The sequence below is a fragment of the Hyaena hyaena genome, unplaced genomic scaffold (genome assembly GCF_003009895.1).
Source record: "Hyaena hyaena isolate Hyena2069 unplaced genomic scaffold, ASM300989v1 scaffold_57, whole genome shotgun sequence".
Taxonomy (NCBI): domain Eukaryota; kingdom Metazoa; phylum Chordata; class Mammalia; order Carnivora; family Hyaenidae; genus Hyaena; species Hyaena hyaena.
Genome location: NW_024080690.1, coordinates 882,408 through 896,875, shown reverse-complemented (window position 1 = coordinate 896,875; position 14,468 = coordinate 882,408). Strand labels below are relative to the sequence as shown.

Genomic DNA, 14,468 nt, shown 5'->3' with positions numbered 1-14,468 from the left:
TAGAACATCTGTTTGAGTACAAAAGATAAAGGAATAAAAAGCCAAGAAGGCCAAGCTTAATGTGATAGATCAATGGATTCTGCTACGAAAAATGACAATTAGTGTTTTGGAAAACTCATTCTGTCTGTGGTACGTAGAGAATGCCAAAGCAACAAAGCTTTAATCCATGATTCTGGAGATTTGATAACAAATATGAAACAAACTATAAAAGAGGTATTCAAGGGTGAAAAAATCCTTCTCTTGGTGCCACTTTTCCCTTTTATAGCTAAGACAAAGTAGAATGTCCAAAAGAAAGCAGTAGGTGCTAGGAAGATTCTCTTCCCTGGGACAGGATGACAAACTGTGCTGATTACCAAGGCACTTCCACAACCATACGGACCACCAGAGCTTAGGATAACATGTAAAATAAAATTTCATCCAGCCCCGTGCTTTTCTGTACTGGGACTCTGATCAGAGAAGGAAACACTTCAACCCACAGATGATAAGTTGATCATTTCAAAGTAAAGATTTTACCATACAATGACAACATTCAAGAGAAAGTGTGCTAAACACATGGGCTTTAAAATGTAGGGCGCCTGAGAGTGGCTTAATCGGTTAAGCATCTGACTTTGTCTCAGATCATGATGTCATGGCTCATGAATTCAAGCCCTGCATCGGGCTCTGTGCTGACAGCTCAGAGCCTGGAACCTGTTTCAGATTCTGTCTCCCTCTCTCAACAATAAATATACAGTTTTTAAAAAAAGTTAAACTGTGATATGATTTTTCTCTTCACAGTATTTGGCTTAGGTCAAGATCTCATAGTTCATGAGCTCAAGTCCCACACTGAGTGAGCTGGAGCCCGGCTTCATGTAAAAAACATGAGCGCCCCCCCTTCTCTCTCTTTCCCTTTCTCCCTCTTTCCCTCTTTTTCTCTGCGCCTCCCTCACTTGCACCCACTCTCTCAAATAAATAAATAAAAAATAAAAGTTGGCTATTTTTCAATAAAAATAAGTCTTTTAAAACTTGTTTTCTTGGGGTGCCTAGGTGCCTCAGTCAGCTAAGCCTCCAACTGAGGTCATGATCTCACAGTTGGTGCTCGTGAATTTAAGTCACTAAGTTTCAGGCTCTCTGCAGTCAGCTTCAATCCTCTGTCCACCTCTCTCTCTTCCCCTCCCGTTTGCTCTGTCTCAAAAACAAACATTTAAAAAGTAATTGTTTTCTCAAGTCACCTGGCTGGTTCAGTCAGTAAAGCATGCAGGATCATGAATTCAAATGCACATCAGGTGTAGAGCTTACTTAAAAAAATTTTTTTTAGGGGCGTCTGGGTGGCTCAGTTGGTTAGGCATCCGACTTCAGCTCAGGTCATGATCTCACAGCTGGTGTGTCTGAGCCCCATATTGGGCTCTGTGCTGACAGCTTGGAGCCTGGAGCCTGGAGCCTGCTTCAGATTCTGTCTCTCTCTCTTTCTGCCCCTCCTCTGCTTGCACTCTGTTTCCTCTCTCTGAATATAAGTAAACATTAAAAAAATTTTTTTTTAAATTTTTTGGGTGGGGGAGGCACCTGGGTGGCTCAGTTGGCTAAGCATCCAACTTCAGCTCAGGTCATGACCTCACGGTCTGTGGATTCGAGACCCACATCAGGCTACTTGATGACTGCCCAGAACTTGGAGCCTGCTTCAGAGTCTGTGTCTCCCTCTCTCTCTGCCCTTCCCCGCTTGGACTCTGTCTCTCTCTCAAAAATAAGTAAATATTTTTAAAAAGTTGTTTTTTAAATTTATTTTTGAGAGAGAGAGAGAGAGAGAGAGAGAGTGTGTGTGTGTGTGTGAGCAGGGGAGGACCAGTGAGAGAGGGAGACACAGACTCTGAAGAAGGCTCCAGGCTCTGAGCTGTCAGCACAGAGCCTGACACGGGGCTCGAACCCACGAACCGTGAGATCATGACCTGAGCCAAAGTCGGATGCTTTACCGACTGAGCCACCCAGGCGCCCCTAAATTTTTTTTTTTTTAATTTGAAACAGAGAGAGAGAGAGAGAGAGCGAGAGAGAGAGCACAAGTGAATTAGAGAGGGAGAGACAATAGGCAGGGGAGGGATATAGAGAGGGGGAGAGAAAAAATCCCAAGCAGGCTCCACGCTCAGCATAGAATCAATCCAACATGGGGCTCGAACTCGTGACCCTGGGATAATGGCCTGAGCTGAAATCAAGAGTTAGACACTCAACCAACTGAGCCACTCAGGCGCCCCTTGTCAAGAATATTCTTGGGGCACCTGGGTGGCTCAGTCAGTTAAGCTCAGGTCATGATCTCACGGTCCATGAGTTCAAGCCCCGTATTGCGCTCGGTGCTGACAGCTCAGAGCCTGGAGCCTGCTTCGGATTCTGTGCCTCCCTCTCACTTTGTGCCCCCCCGCCCCATCCCCCTCCTCTTTGCACACACTCTTTCTCTCTCTCTGTCTCTTAAATAAACATTTTTTTAATGGTTAAAAAAGTACAAAAGGGGGGCGCCTGGGTGGCTTAGTTGGTTAAGTGTCCGACTTTCGCTTAGGTCATGATCTCGCGTTCGTGGGTTCGAGCCCCGCGTCGGGCTCTGCGCTGCCAGCTCAGAGCCTGGAGCCTGCTTCAGAGTCTGTGTCTCCCTCTCTCTCTGACCCTCCCCTGCTCATGCTGTCTCTCTCTCTCTCCTAGAAATAAATAAAAATATTAAAAAAAAAAAAAGAATTAGCCAAACAAAATATGAGAGTTCAGAATCATAGATTGGGTTAAAATAATGGAGAAAATATTAGGAATGAATCAGGCATAGAGTGAAGACCAGAGAGAGTATTAGGGATGGGGTGAATTTCAGAACAAGAGCCTGTAGAACTCTATTTTTGCTATAAAAAAAAGTTATGATGTGGTGCACGCAAATCATTGAAATATAATTTCATTATACAATCAACCATACTTCATGTCCTGTGTCATCAAAAACATAAAAAGATTTATAATGAAAAACCCTCTAAGAATTCATTCTTCAATAAAATATAAACATAAAGATTTCTCTGTGAGTAACTATAACTAAATCAGAAACTATATATAGAAATGCCAACTTTTAGGCAAGATGACCTAGTNCTTCAGAGTCTGTGTCTCCCTCTCTCTCTGACCCTCCCCTGCTCATGCTGTCTCTCTCTCTCTCCTAGAAATAAATAAAAATATTAAAAAAAAAAAGTACAAAAGGTGAAACAGCAAAACATCAAGGAAACACAGGAGGGCACCTCCATGATCACAGGAAACCTCTGCCTATTCCATGGTGGTAACATTTTGATTCGGTTTTGAATGAGCATTCTTTCTGAGTGACAACGTATTCTTACTCCAGTTTCATTCTGCTCTTTCACGTATATCAAACTTCTCAGGCATGTCTGTCAGCTTCTCAAGAAAGGAATTTTTCCAGCCTTTATTTAACTGTCCTCCCCTCCTCCTGCTGTTCCATTGTTTCTTTTCCAGCCACATTTCTCAAATATTTAAAAACAAACCAACCAACCTAGAAAGAGCAAAGATGACACCAGTGGCGCTGAAGAATAAGCATCGCTTAATGAGAGAGGAAGCTACAGATGAGTAATGTGGCACCTCTGCCGTTCCACATCCGTTACAGCAACACGCAGCCAAAATGCAACGAATACACGGAAGAGTAGGACAAAAAATGCACTAAGGATGCACCAAAATGTCAGTGCTGCTGAATGGAGAACTACAGAGGGTGTGTGTGTGTGTGTGTGTGTGTGTGTGTGTGTGTGATAAAGACAGTGAATCTTTTTCTGTATTTGACATTTCAACAAATTATAATTCTTTCATTATCAGAAAATAACCAACAAAGTTTGTTTTTAAATTTTAATATGCAGTAATGTTGAAGGAACAACAAAATGGGACTATTCATAATATACTGTGGTGGGAATATATACTGACAATAATTTAAAATTTTTCTTTAATGTCATTAGACATTTTTGAGAAAAAGAGACAGCATGTGAGCGGGGGTGGGGGGGGAGGGGAGGGCAGAAGGAGAGAGAGACAAAATCCAGAACAGGTTCCAGGCTTTGGGCTGACAGCACAGAGCCCACACGGGGCTCCAACTCACAAACTGTGAGACCATGACCTGAGCCAGAGTCAGACACTTAACCAATTGAGCCACCAAAGCGCCCCTAAATTGACAATAATTCTTTTTTTTTTTTTTAACGTTTTATTTATTTCTAAGAGAGAGTGAGAGAGACAGCGTGAGCAGGGGAGGGTCAAAGAGAGAGGGAGATACAAAATCTGAAACAGGCTCCAGGCTCTGAGCTGGCAGTCAGCACACAGCCCGACGCGGGGCTCAAATCCATGAGCCATGAGATCACGACCTGAGCTGAAGTTGGACGCTTAACCGACAATAATTGACAAAAATTGACAATAATTTTTTTTTTTTTTAAATTTCTAGAAGAGAGAGAGAGACAGCGTGAGCAGGGGAGGGTCAGAGAGAGGGAGTCACAGACTGAAACGGGCTCCAGGCTCTGAGCTGGCAGTCAGCACAAAGCCCGACGCGGGGCCCGAACCCATGAACCGCAAGATCATGACCTAAGTGAAAGTCGGACGCTTAACCGACTAAGCCACCCAGGTGCCCCAAATTGACCATAATTATTGAAGGAAACAGCATTTTGCAAGAAAACTATTTGAAAAATGTACACCTAAATTAGAAAAAGATCTGTTGGGGCACCTGGGTGGCTCAGTCGATTGGACGTCTGGCTCTGACCCAGGTCACGATGTCATGGTTCATGAGTTCAGTCTCCATGTTGGGCTTGCTGATGCCAGCCCATCGGTGAAGAGCCTGCTTCAGATCCTCTGTCTCTTTCTCTGTCTCTGCCCCCCCACTTACACTTTCTCTCACAAAAATAAATAAAATTATTTTAAAAAAGAAGAAAAGGTCTACTGTCAAACAGTATGTTATAGTTAATGATACGAGTTTAGCACTACTGGAGAAGGGAGGATAAAGAGGAGTTCTCAGTGGATTTCCATTTATTCTGTCTTCATCAGAACCAGCCATGTTGTCAGGAAGGAAGCAGAAAAAGATGAATGCAAAATGGCATTTTCCTTCTCTGTCTAATGTCCAAATTTGCAAATTTTGAAATAAACTTCTACTCATTATATGCCTAATGTGTTTTCATTTCAAAAAATAAAAAAGGAAAGTGTAGAAAACCATAAAGAAGAAAGTTGCTTGCATTCTCTGATATTAAAACAAATCTGAAATCCATCAAATAACAAACTCCTATTTACATTCATGATGTAGCTACATGCTTACTAAATGAAAATGATCTCATTTATTCATCTAGTAAGATCACTGAGTAAATAAAATAAAATAATTCTTCAATAAATAAATCAGTATATATCTCTCTCTACAAACATGCATCGAGAACTCTGCTTAAATAAAATCCCACAAGTAGAACTGTTAGATCAAAGGCTATGTACATATTACAATCTAATTTTTCGGATTATACTAACACTTGAATACAGGAGAGTTATTTATCTGTTTCCCTACCCTTATTAACAATGGATATTAAGACAAGAACTATGGTCATCCATCACCCAAATAACTCTTGTTCACTAGAAACTTCCATTCTCCCTTTCTCATGGTTGCTACATACTGCTCATAAATTCACTTTATTCACTGACAGTATATATACAAAAACAATTTCCTACCCTCTTCTGCCTAGCCCTCCCAGTAAAAGCTTGACACTGACTCTGAGTAACTCACTCTCCCCCAGAACCCTGAGCAACCTGTAATTCCATACATCCAATCTTTAATTCTCATGAAAGGAGAGGGGCGCGCAATCTAAAATTTCACTTACTATCAGTAATAATTAAGAAGAGATTATTCTATTATCTGTTGATGATTTTCATTTCCTTAAAGATAACAAAGTTAAATGAAAACTATGCAAGCTTCAAATTTGGACTGGCTATTCTGTGCTGTGCTCTGCAGTAGGCAGGAAAAAGATAAAGATCCCAATCTTCAAGAATCTAACACTCTGGGACATCTGGGTGGCTCAGTCGGTTAAGCATCCAACTCGATTTTGGCTCAAGTCATAATCTTACGATTCATGAGATCGAGCCATGTGTTGCGCTCTGCATTCACAATGCAGAGCCTGTTTGCATCCGCGCGCTCTCTCTCTCTCTCTCTCCCCCCCCCCCGCCCTTCCTCGGCTCTCTTTCTCTCAATATAAATGAACTTTCAAAAAATAAAAAAGGAATCTTACACTCTAAGACGGTGTCTAGACAAATCTAGACCATCTAGACAAATTATCCCTAAGCCACAAGATTTTTATCAGCTGCTTAAGATACTTTTTCAATTGAATTAAGAAAGCTCCTCATTTTGGAGGTGAGAAGACCATGCAGAAGCAACAGGGTATCGCACAAACCAAGAAAAGTTTACTACAAATTGTTGCTACAGCCGGTCTTCCACAGAGCAATAATGGTCATTATGATGACAGCGATGCTTCTATTCTGGAATCTGAACCTAAATTTGTTTAAAAAGATAAGAATATAAGGCTTTCTCTAAAGCACCTGCCATTAAGGGACTGCCTGAACACTATGTGCACCTATGTCTTTAAGACTTATCCTACTGCTGACATCACATATAGGTTCTGGAATAGGTTCTCTGGACTTCTTAAAAAGCATAGTCAAGGGTTGAGCAATGAGGTAGACAGGATCCTTACCACAGATGCTCCGAATGAGGACCAGGTCTGTGACACAGATATAATGGTTTATCTAACACCACTCACCCTCATAACAAGATAGACTTAAAGAACAAATCGTCAAGTCCAAAGCCCTTACTACAGGAAAAATTTGAGGCCAATAATCAACAGGTACCTAAGAAAATGCCTTTAAGACACAATGAAGCATAACTTCAAAGGCTGTGATCCAGATCCCAAGGCTGGCAAGCAGGTAAGGACTGGCTCTTTTTAAATAACTAACTACCTGCAGCAGAGGCCTGGAGTAGGCATTAATCATTACACGTATAAGGCTGTAATTAACAGCTTATAAAAAGCCAAGCTCTTTGTGTTCAGGATGTGGAAAAATGGACACTGGACCATATATAAGACACATCCATAAGCTGAGACACCCAATCAAGCAGGCAGTTCCTACTTCTCACTATGTATCTAGCATTACAGCATCATCTGTTAGTATATAACAGTACAGTCTATATGATTAACTTAGCTTTTAATTCAGTTCTGTCCATTTGACTTGAACATATCATAGAAAAATTATGTGAAAAAATAAAATATCAAAGAGCCTGCCTATCCAACAAGTAACTCAATAGCTTTCTTTTTATCTCTGATGTTTTTTTAACACTTACAGTCACGTATATATCATAATGCTGTCTGTCTATCTGCAGCCAGGTGGTCTGGTTCAATTTCTCAATCTGCCATGTAAGAGCTGTGAAAGTGACAAGCTACTTTATCTTTTTGTGTTTCAGTCTCATCTGTAAAATGGGGATAATAACAGAACCTACGTTATAAAGTGATTGTGGAGATTAAATTAAATACATGTAAAACAACTGGAATAATATCTGTCACAAAAGTTGAATGGAAGAATTTTTGAAAGCCAAGTTCAATCAATATGGCCTATCTGTGAGACTGAATACAATATTATGTATCCATAACAGGTCTTGCAGCTGCGTAACAATTTTATGGCGCTTTAGAGTGTTTGTAGCATATAAGCTATTACTGATGACTTAAGGCACTGTGCATGAAACATGCTGCCTCTCTCCTTACCACCGCCACCCACCCCCAAAGAAATGTTCCAAAGATATTTTTATTGTTCAAGTCCTATCTAGCTCGCAAACACAAGGTGAATCACTAACTATCCAGAACTGTCCCGGTCCTGGTTTACGTTCTCTCTGCCAGCAGAATCAGAAGGAACAAAGAGTGGTCTCCAAATCACTTTGAAAGCATATACTATCCAGTGAGTGTTGTCGCTCTCAAACTACAAAGGATCTCAAGAATGTTTGCTCCTACGTTCCATATGGCACTGAGGAAATTCTGGGCACTTGATAATGTCCCTGGAGAATAAAAAGCCAGTATTCACCAAATTACCCCTCTTTGCTGCCAAAGAACAATGGGGCTTCAGTAATTTTCTCCTGTTATAGCAGAAATAGATAGGGCATAACTTCAACATTAGCAAAATGTGAAGATCACTCCAGTGTGTACTTATTCCACAAATCAGCCTCTGGGCTGGTCAGCATGGCTCCCTGCTTTGGCCAGAGACTATCCCTAACCCCTAACATTTCAGCTGTTAGAAAACGATAGCTACAGATGAGAAAATGCGGCTCTGAACTAACCCCTCTCAACTTGGAAAAAATAAAAAGCAAAAGCCTCATCGATTTAATAATTCAAAAAAAAATTACCAGTAAATTCACCCAGTAAACCCCTTGAATTTCTAAGATGGGGACCTCATTTTATTTATCAAGCACTCAGTAAGGGCCTTAATCTAGAATATACTCAGGAAATAACGTTCAACAGTGACTGAATGAATGATCATGTATTCTACACATAATTTCTATGTTCAACAAAAGGGTATCTTGACAATTATATTTCAAAATACTTTCTTAGTTCTATGGATGACGAAAAACACATTACTAGTTTTTCCATTCCAAGCAATCTGTTAAAGGAAACATTACTTATAAACAGATTCTAAGTTATCAGGATGGTAAATTAAAAATGTACTTTTGTGTTTTGGGTACATTTTTAAAACCATTTGTCAGATTCTCATTCTGGCAGGATTCTTATGACTAGCCACATTACTTCTTGAGCTTAAAATGAATCCGTAGAATCTAGCTTCTTCCAATTAAGTAATAAATGCATATGGCTCTCCAACATTATTAGTTATATATGTCTTTAAGAAAATTATGAAATATGTTTTCATGTTCCATCTGTTTGTACAAAAATTAGCTTACTTTCCTACTTCTTAAAATACCCCCACTGGTAGGTAAAATCACTGTTTCTATATTACCTGGCCAGATTATTTTTTCCAGCACAGGACCTAGTCACACAGAATACACTCACTCTGGCCTATCTAAACACAGTGTCCCCTAAAAAAACTAATAAAGCAATGCTGTGATGCTAACTGCTAAGATCAATTTATTTCTGAAAAGATTTCAAGCACTTGGAATTCCAGTATCTTTGCCATACATTTTCTACTCTAGAAAATCTGTGTCCGTTTCTGAAAAGAGAAATATGCACAAAAGTCCTGGGAGTTGGGTATGTGGTGTGTGTGTGTGTAATACAAGCACCAAATCACAGCTTAAGAAAGAATCCAAATCTGTCTTAATCTAAAAAAGATGCAATACCCACACTGGGGGCTAAAGAAGAGGGGCCAATTTTCAAAATAAAGAGTTAATACCATGTATTTCCTTATATAAACGGTTGTTAAGACAATCATGACTAGGAGAGAGCTGAATTAAAGAAACAAAGATTGCAAACAAAAGTTGAAGAACTTTCCTTAACATGAAGGGGACAAAAACCTGCATCTCCCCCACGCGCCACCCCACAGCCACATGAATTTGTTCCCTCTGCATCAAACACGACCCACTCTCTCCAAGGTTGACTAAATGCCAAGTTTACCTGACCCTGAGGGCCAGTAACTGTCCATCTTCTGAGTTCAAACATTTTGTTGGACATCCAAGATATTTATGCTTGAATTTTACCACTTCCAGCATATCCTAAAAGATCTCACCACTCATCTACAGCCCCTAAAACTACAAACCAGGGACAGAATGGTTCACTTTTGCTTATCATCAAAGCATAGAGCAGATGCAAGTAAGTAATAAAACATAGAAAGTTTCCCATTCCAGAGTTCCTCAACAGAAAATACAGTCTACAAAGCCAAGAGTCACCTGCCTGGGAACCAAATCTTGTGTTTCAGTTCTGGGACTCTAATGACTGACTCCTTAATGTTCTAGAAATCTGGAGAAGACCAGAATTTCCTAAAATAGTGTTTGCTGGATATTGCTCTACAGAATGCTAACAGGTATTCAAATCAATTAGGAAAGTCTGGATTAAAATAAAGCTAAAATGGTTACTTTACTTCAAAACACTCGTAGGGCTTTAATAGGGTAATAACACTATAAATTTTCAAGATAAAATTCCAGTATCAGGCCTATAGTAAACTAATTTGAGCAAGATCATGAGAGAGTTTGGAAATGCTTCAAAGTAGGCTGTTGTGTATTTCTTCTAATTGTCACAACATTACTGAATACTTCACATCAACTTCTAAGAAGTTCTTACCTGATATGTGTTGCAGGCAGAGATTCATACTGGCGGGACAAAAAGAGCTCCCGGTGTTTCAACTGATGTTTCTGTTTGTCAGTCAAGTCCGCCTCAATTGTTGTTTCAGATTCTTCCTCAATTTCTTCTACACAAATAAAATTCAAACAATGTGTTATTACAAAGCACATTTTATCTATCTGGATATTAAGAGAGGTCACCCTTTCATTCAGTATTTTCTTCAAACCAACAGATTTTATTATTTTTTATTTTAAACTTAACAGATTTAACTTGTTATCTGAGTTACAACCATAAAATGACATTAATCAGGCCACAAACAAAGAGGAAGAACTCTAATTTTAAAATGGCAGATGGGGGCACCTGGGTGCTTCAGTCAGTTAAATGTCCAACTTTGGCTTAGGTCATGATCTCGTGGCTCGTGAGTTCAAGCTCCATGTCTGGCTCTGTGCTGACAACTCAGAGCCTGGAGCCTGCTTCAATTCTACCACCCCCCGCCCCCCCCACCACCTCGCAAAAATGTTAAAAATTTTAAATAAGATAAAAATAAACAAAATGGGAGATGGAACATATGCATATACCTCCTCTTCCCCCATAAAAATCACACCAAACAGCAATTAAAATGTACAAACATTTCAATGAGAGTAAAAACGGGAGCAATACTGGAACAAAACCTTTTGGCCAAAAAAAAGTTTTAGAAGATGGAAAGCAAATGCAAACAAACACACACACACACACACACACACACAAACCCAGAAAGCACACACTTAGCCAAAGAAAGGAAGTGACAATCTATATTTGTATAGACAGGTGCAAAGAGAAGGCAAGCACAAAGCTTGAGGTGTCTTAGCCCTCAAAGATACCATAAAGTGCAGGGAGAGAAAGAGGAGTGGGCGAGAGACAAAGCCAGGAAGAAAGGTTGAAAGTCAGTCCACTGACAACACTATAACTAAATCCCAGCATAATCAGTAAAAAAGAGAGAAGATAACACTTTTAAACTTTGGTAACACAAACAAAAAGCTAATAGGATTGTAAAGTACTATTAAGGTAATCTCTCAGAAATTTCAACACTAAGACAAAGAGACAAATAAGCAAAAACCAAAAGATTTTTAAAAACTAAAAGATACTTCATAAAGTCCAAAATCCCAGGAATAAAATTTCCGGACAGAAACAACAGGGAAACATATTTCCTTGTCTCTTTTGGTAGCGAGAGGGTGTGGGGGAAAACTTCTCAAAAAAATGATTCAAGAACATTTCCTCTTTTTGTGAAAGAGGAGTGTCCAGACTGAATTTCTAGCGCACTTAATTTAAAAAAAAAAAATTCTTAAATGTTTGTTTATTTTTGAGAGAAACAGAGTACAAGCAGGGAGGGGCAGAATGAGGGAGATGCAGAATCCGAAACAGGCTCCAGGCTCTGAGCTGTCAGCACAGGCACCGATGAGGGGCTCAAACCCATGAACCATGAGATCATGACCTGAGCCAATATCAGACGATTGACCAACTGAGCCACCCAGGTGCCCCCACACTTAATTTTTTTAAGTGCTAACATGAGATCACGAACATTTACAGAAAAGAAACATAGGTCACATGCAAAGAAACTAGAATCAGAATGGAACTCTAAGCTGCTATCCAAGAGGGAAAATGGCAGTCACCCTAGAATTTTACTTGGTTTCTTGTTTTGTTTTGTTCTGCTTTGTTTTTAATTTGAGAAAGACCAAGTGCATACAGGAGCAGGGGAGAGGGGAGGGGGCGGGGAGTTAGGAGAAAATCCCTAGCAGGTTCCAAATTTATCGTGGAGCCCAACATGGGGCTCAGCCCTGGGATCATGTCCTAAGCTAAAATCAAGAGTCGGACACTCAACTGACTGAGCCACTCAGGCGCCCCAGGATTGTATTGTAAAGTGTAAATTATTTATCAAGTCTGGAAACAGAGTAAGAACAATCTCTTTCGTTCAACCAAGATTTATTAAACGCCCAAAAAGGCACTATTTGAGGGATTGGAAACAAGCAGTGAGCAAAAGTTATTGAGAAGCAGCATCAGAAGCAAGGGACAGGAAACAGCAAAGTATTATATAAGTTTGAAAAAAAACTGCATTTAGGGGTGCCTGGGTGTCTCATTCAGTTAAGCTCCAACTTCAACTCAGGTCACAATCTCATGCCTTGTGAATTCGAGCCCCATCTTGGGCTCTGTGAGGATGGCTCAGAGCCTGGAGCCTGCTTCTTCTGCTCTCTGTCCTTCCCCAACTCGTATTCTATCTCTCAAAAGTAAATAAACATTCAAAAAATAATAATAAGGGCATCTCGGCATCTCAGTCGGTTGGGCTTCCAACTTTGGCTCAGGTCATGATCTTACAGTTTGTGAGTTTGAGCCCCACATTGGGCTCTGCGCTGACAGCTCAGAGCCTGGAGCCTGCTTCAGATTCTGTGTCTCCCTCTCTCTCTGCCCCTCCCCTGGTTGGACTCAGTTTTTCTCTGTCTCTCAAAAATAAACATTAAAACATTTAAAAAATTATACTAAAAATTTAAAAGCCGCCTTTAATAATCTTTTTAAAGGGGTACCCGAGTGACTCAGTCTGTTAGGCGTCTGACTTCAGCTCAGGTCATAATCTCACATTTTGTGAGCTCAGCTCAAGCCTCACGTCAGGCTCTATCTACACTTTATGCTGACAGTTTGGAGCCTGGGGCCTGCTTCAGATTCTGTGTCTCCCTCCCTCTCTCTCCCTGCCCCTCCTCTGCTGCCCCTCTCCTGCTCACGCTCTCTCTCTCTCTCTCTCAAAAGTAAATATTAAAAATGAAATATTTTTAAAGAAAAAAAATGACCAAGTGTCATTTACAGATATAATTCCAAATAATTTTAGATACAAAAATTTCCTAATATATCTCTTAGGGCTCACAGATCCTCTGCAGTCTTACCTGGACCAGACTGTGGGAACATCAGGGGCTCTGAGGACTCAGACAATGATACTAATGGAAAGGGGTGGGGGTGGGGAGGGTTGCTCTTCACTTAGAAGAGCTTAAGTTTAGGACTCTAAGATCTTAATTTTGGGACACTGATGGGCACCACACCCCCCAGGGACACACAGAAATATATACACATATGTTATATTCCTCCCTATTCTTCTAAATTCCTATTTGTAGACCCAGAACCACAAGAGATTTTATCACATATAATTCTCTAGCTATAGCAGAGCTTTTCAACTGCATGAGGATAATGAAAAGGCTAATAAGCATCAGATCTTTTCTACAATACTTTCAAATTTTTAAAACTCTGTAATTGAAAATGAACCTGAAAAACAGATTTAGAAAAGACTCACCTAGCTCAAAAAAAAAGACTAAAATGATTTTAAATTCTTTGAATATTCTTTTTAATGAACTACTTACTCAAAGAGAAACACAGCCCTAAAAGAGCCATTTACTTGCATAGATATTTCACCAGTGGAAATCAATGAAGTTATTGCTGCATTAGCACTATCAGCACCAGCAAATATCACATATAAAATTATACTCTTTACTTAATTAGGATTTGATAAATTGTTGTTCTGTAAAACGCAAGCTAACTGAATTCTAATGCATACCCTGTACAGCTAAAACCACAACAAACTCTACCAATAACAGCAGCAAATCTTATTCTCTTATACAACCTCCTAGTGCAGCATGAAAAGGACTGGAATCTCTTATGTGCAGCCACAATGAAAAGAGAAATCACCACAACAGTACCTAAAAGTCACCTTCAAAATGTACTAGTTAAATTTCATTTACATGTTTTTATAAATTTACATTGGCTTCTAAATAGGAATGATTCTCATGCTATTAACATCCTAAAAATATTAAAGAGTCACAATGGCAAAACTGGGATTTAGACAATGAAAAAGTTTAAAAGATCTTATCATCAGAAATTGGGTACATGGTAATATATTCATAATTTTTAAAAACCATTTTACCAAGTTTGATGGAACATCAAATTTGCTCCCTTCTAGCAGTTATTAAAGTATAAGAGAGACTGATACCAAATTATTTTCTATACTTTCTTTATAGTTGGAAAACTTTCTGTACAGTTTACTAGCGATAAGACCCTGACGAGAAGCGTAGAGCGGAGAGAAACAACAGAGAAGGAATCTGTGCAATGGGATTGTATAAACTCTCTACTCTTTTTTTTTTTTTTAAATGTTTATTTATTTCTAGGAGACAGAGAGAGAGACAGCGTGAGCAGGGGAGGGTCAGA

At 39.7% G+C, this 14,468-nt stretch overlaps 1 protein-coding gene across 2 annotated transcripts in view; it reads right to left on the bottom strand.

Annotated features, from left to right (window-relative positions):
- The window catches only part of MTA3 (metastasis associated 1 family member 3), a 173,708-nt gene that overhangs the window by 99,205 nt on the left and 60,035 nt on the right, over window positions 1-14,468 (bottom strand). For both annotated transcript variants that reach the window (XM_039231778.1, XM_039231780.1), the window contains exon 4: window positions 10,251-10,377. In XM_039231778.1, the coding sequence (XP_039087709.1) occupies window positions 10,251-10,377 (127 nt within the window). The remainder of the gene's footprint in view (window positions 1-10,250; window positions 10,378-14,468) is intronic.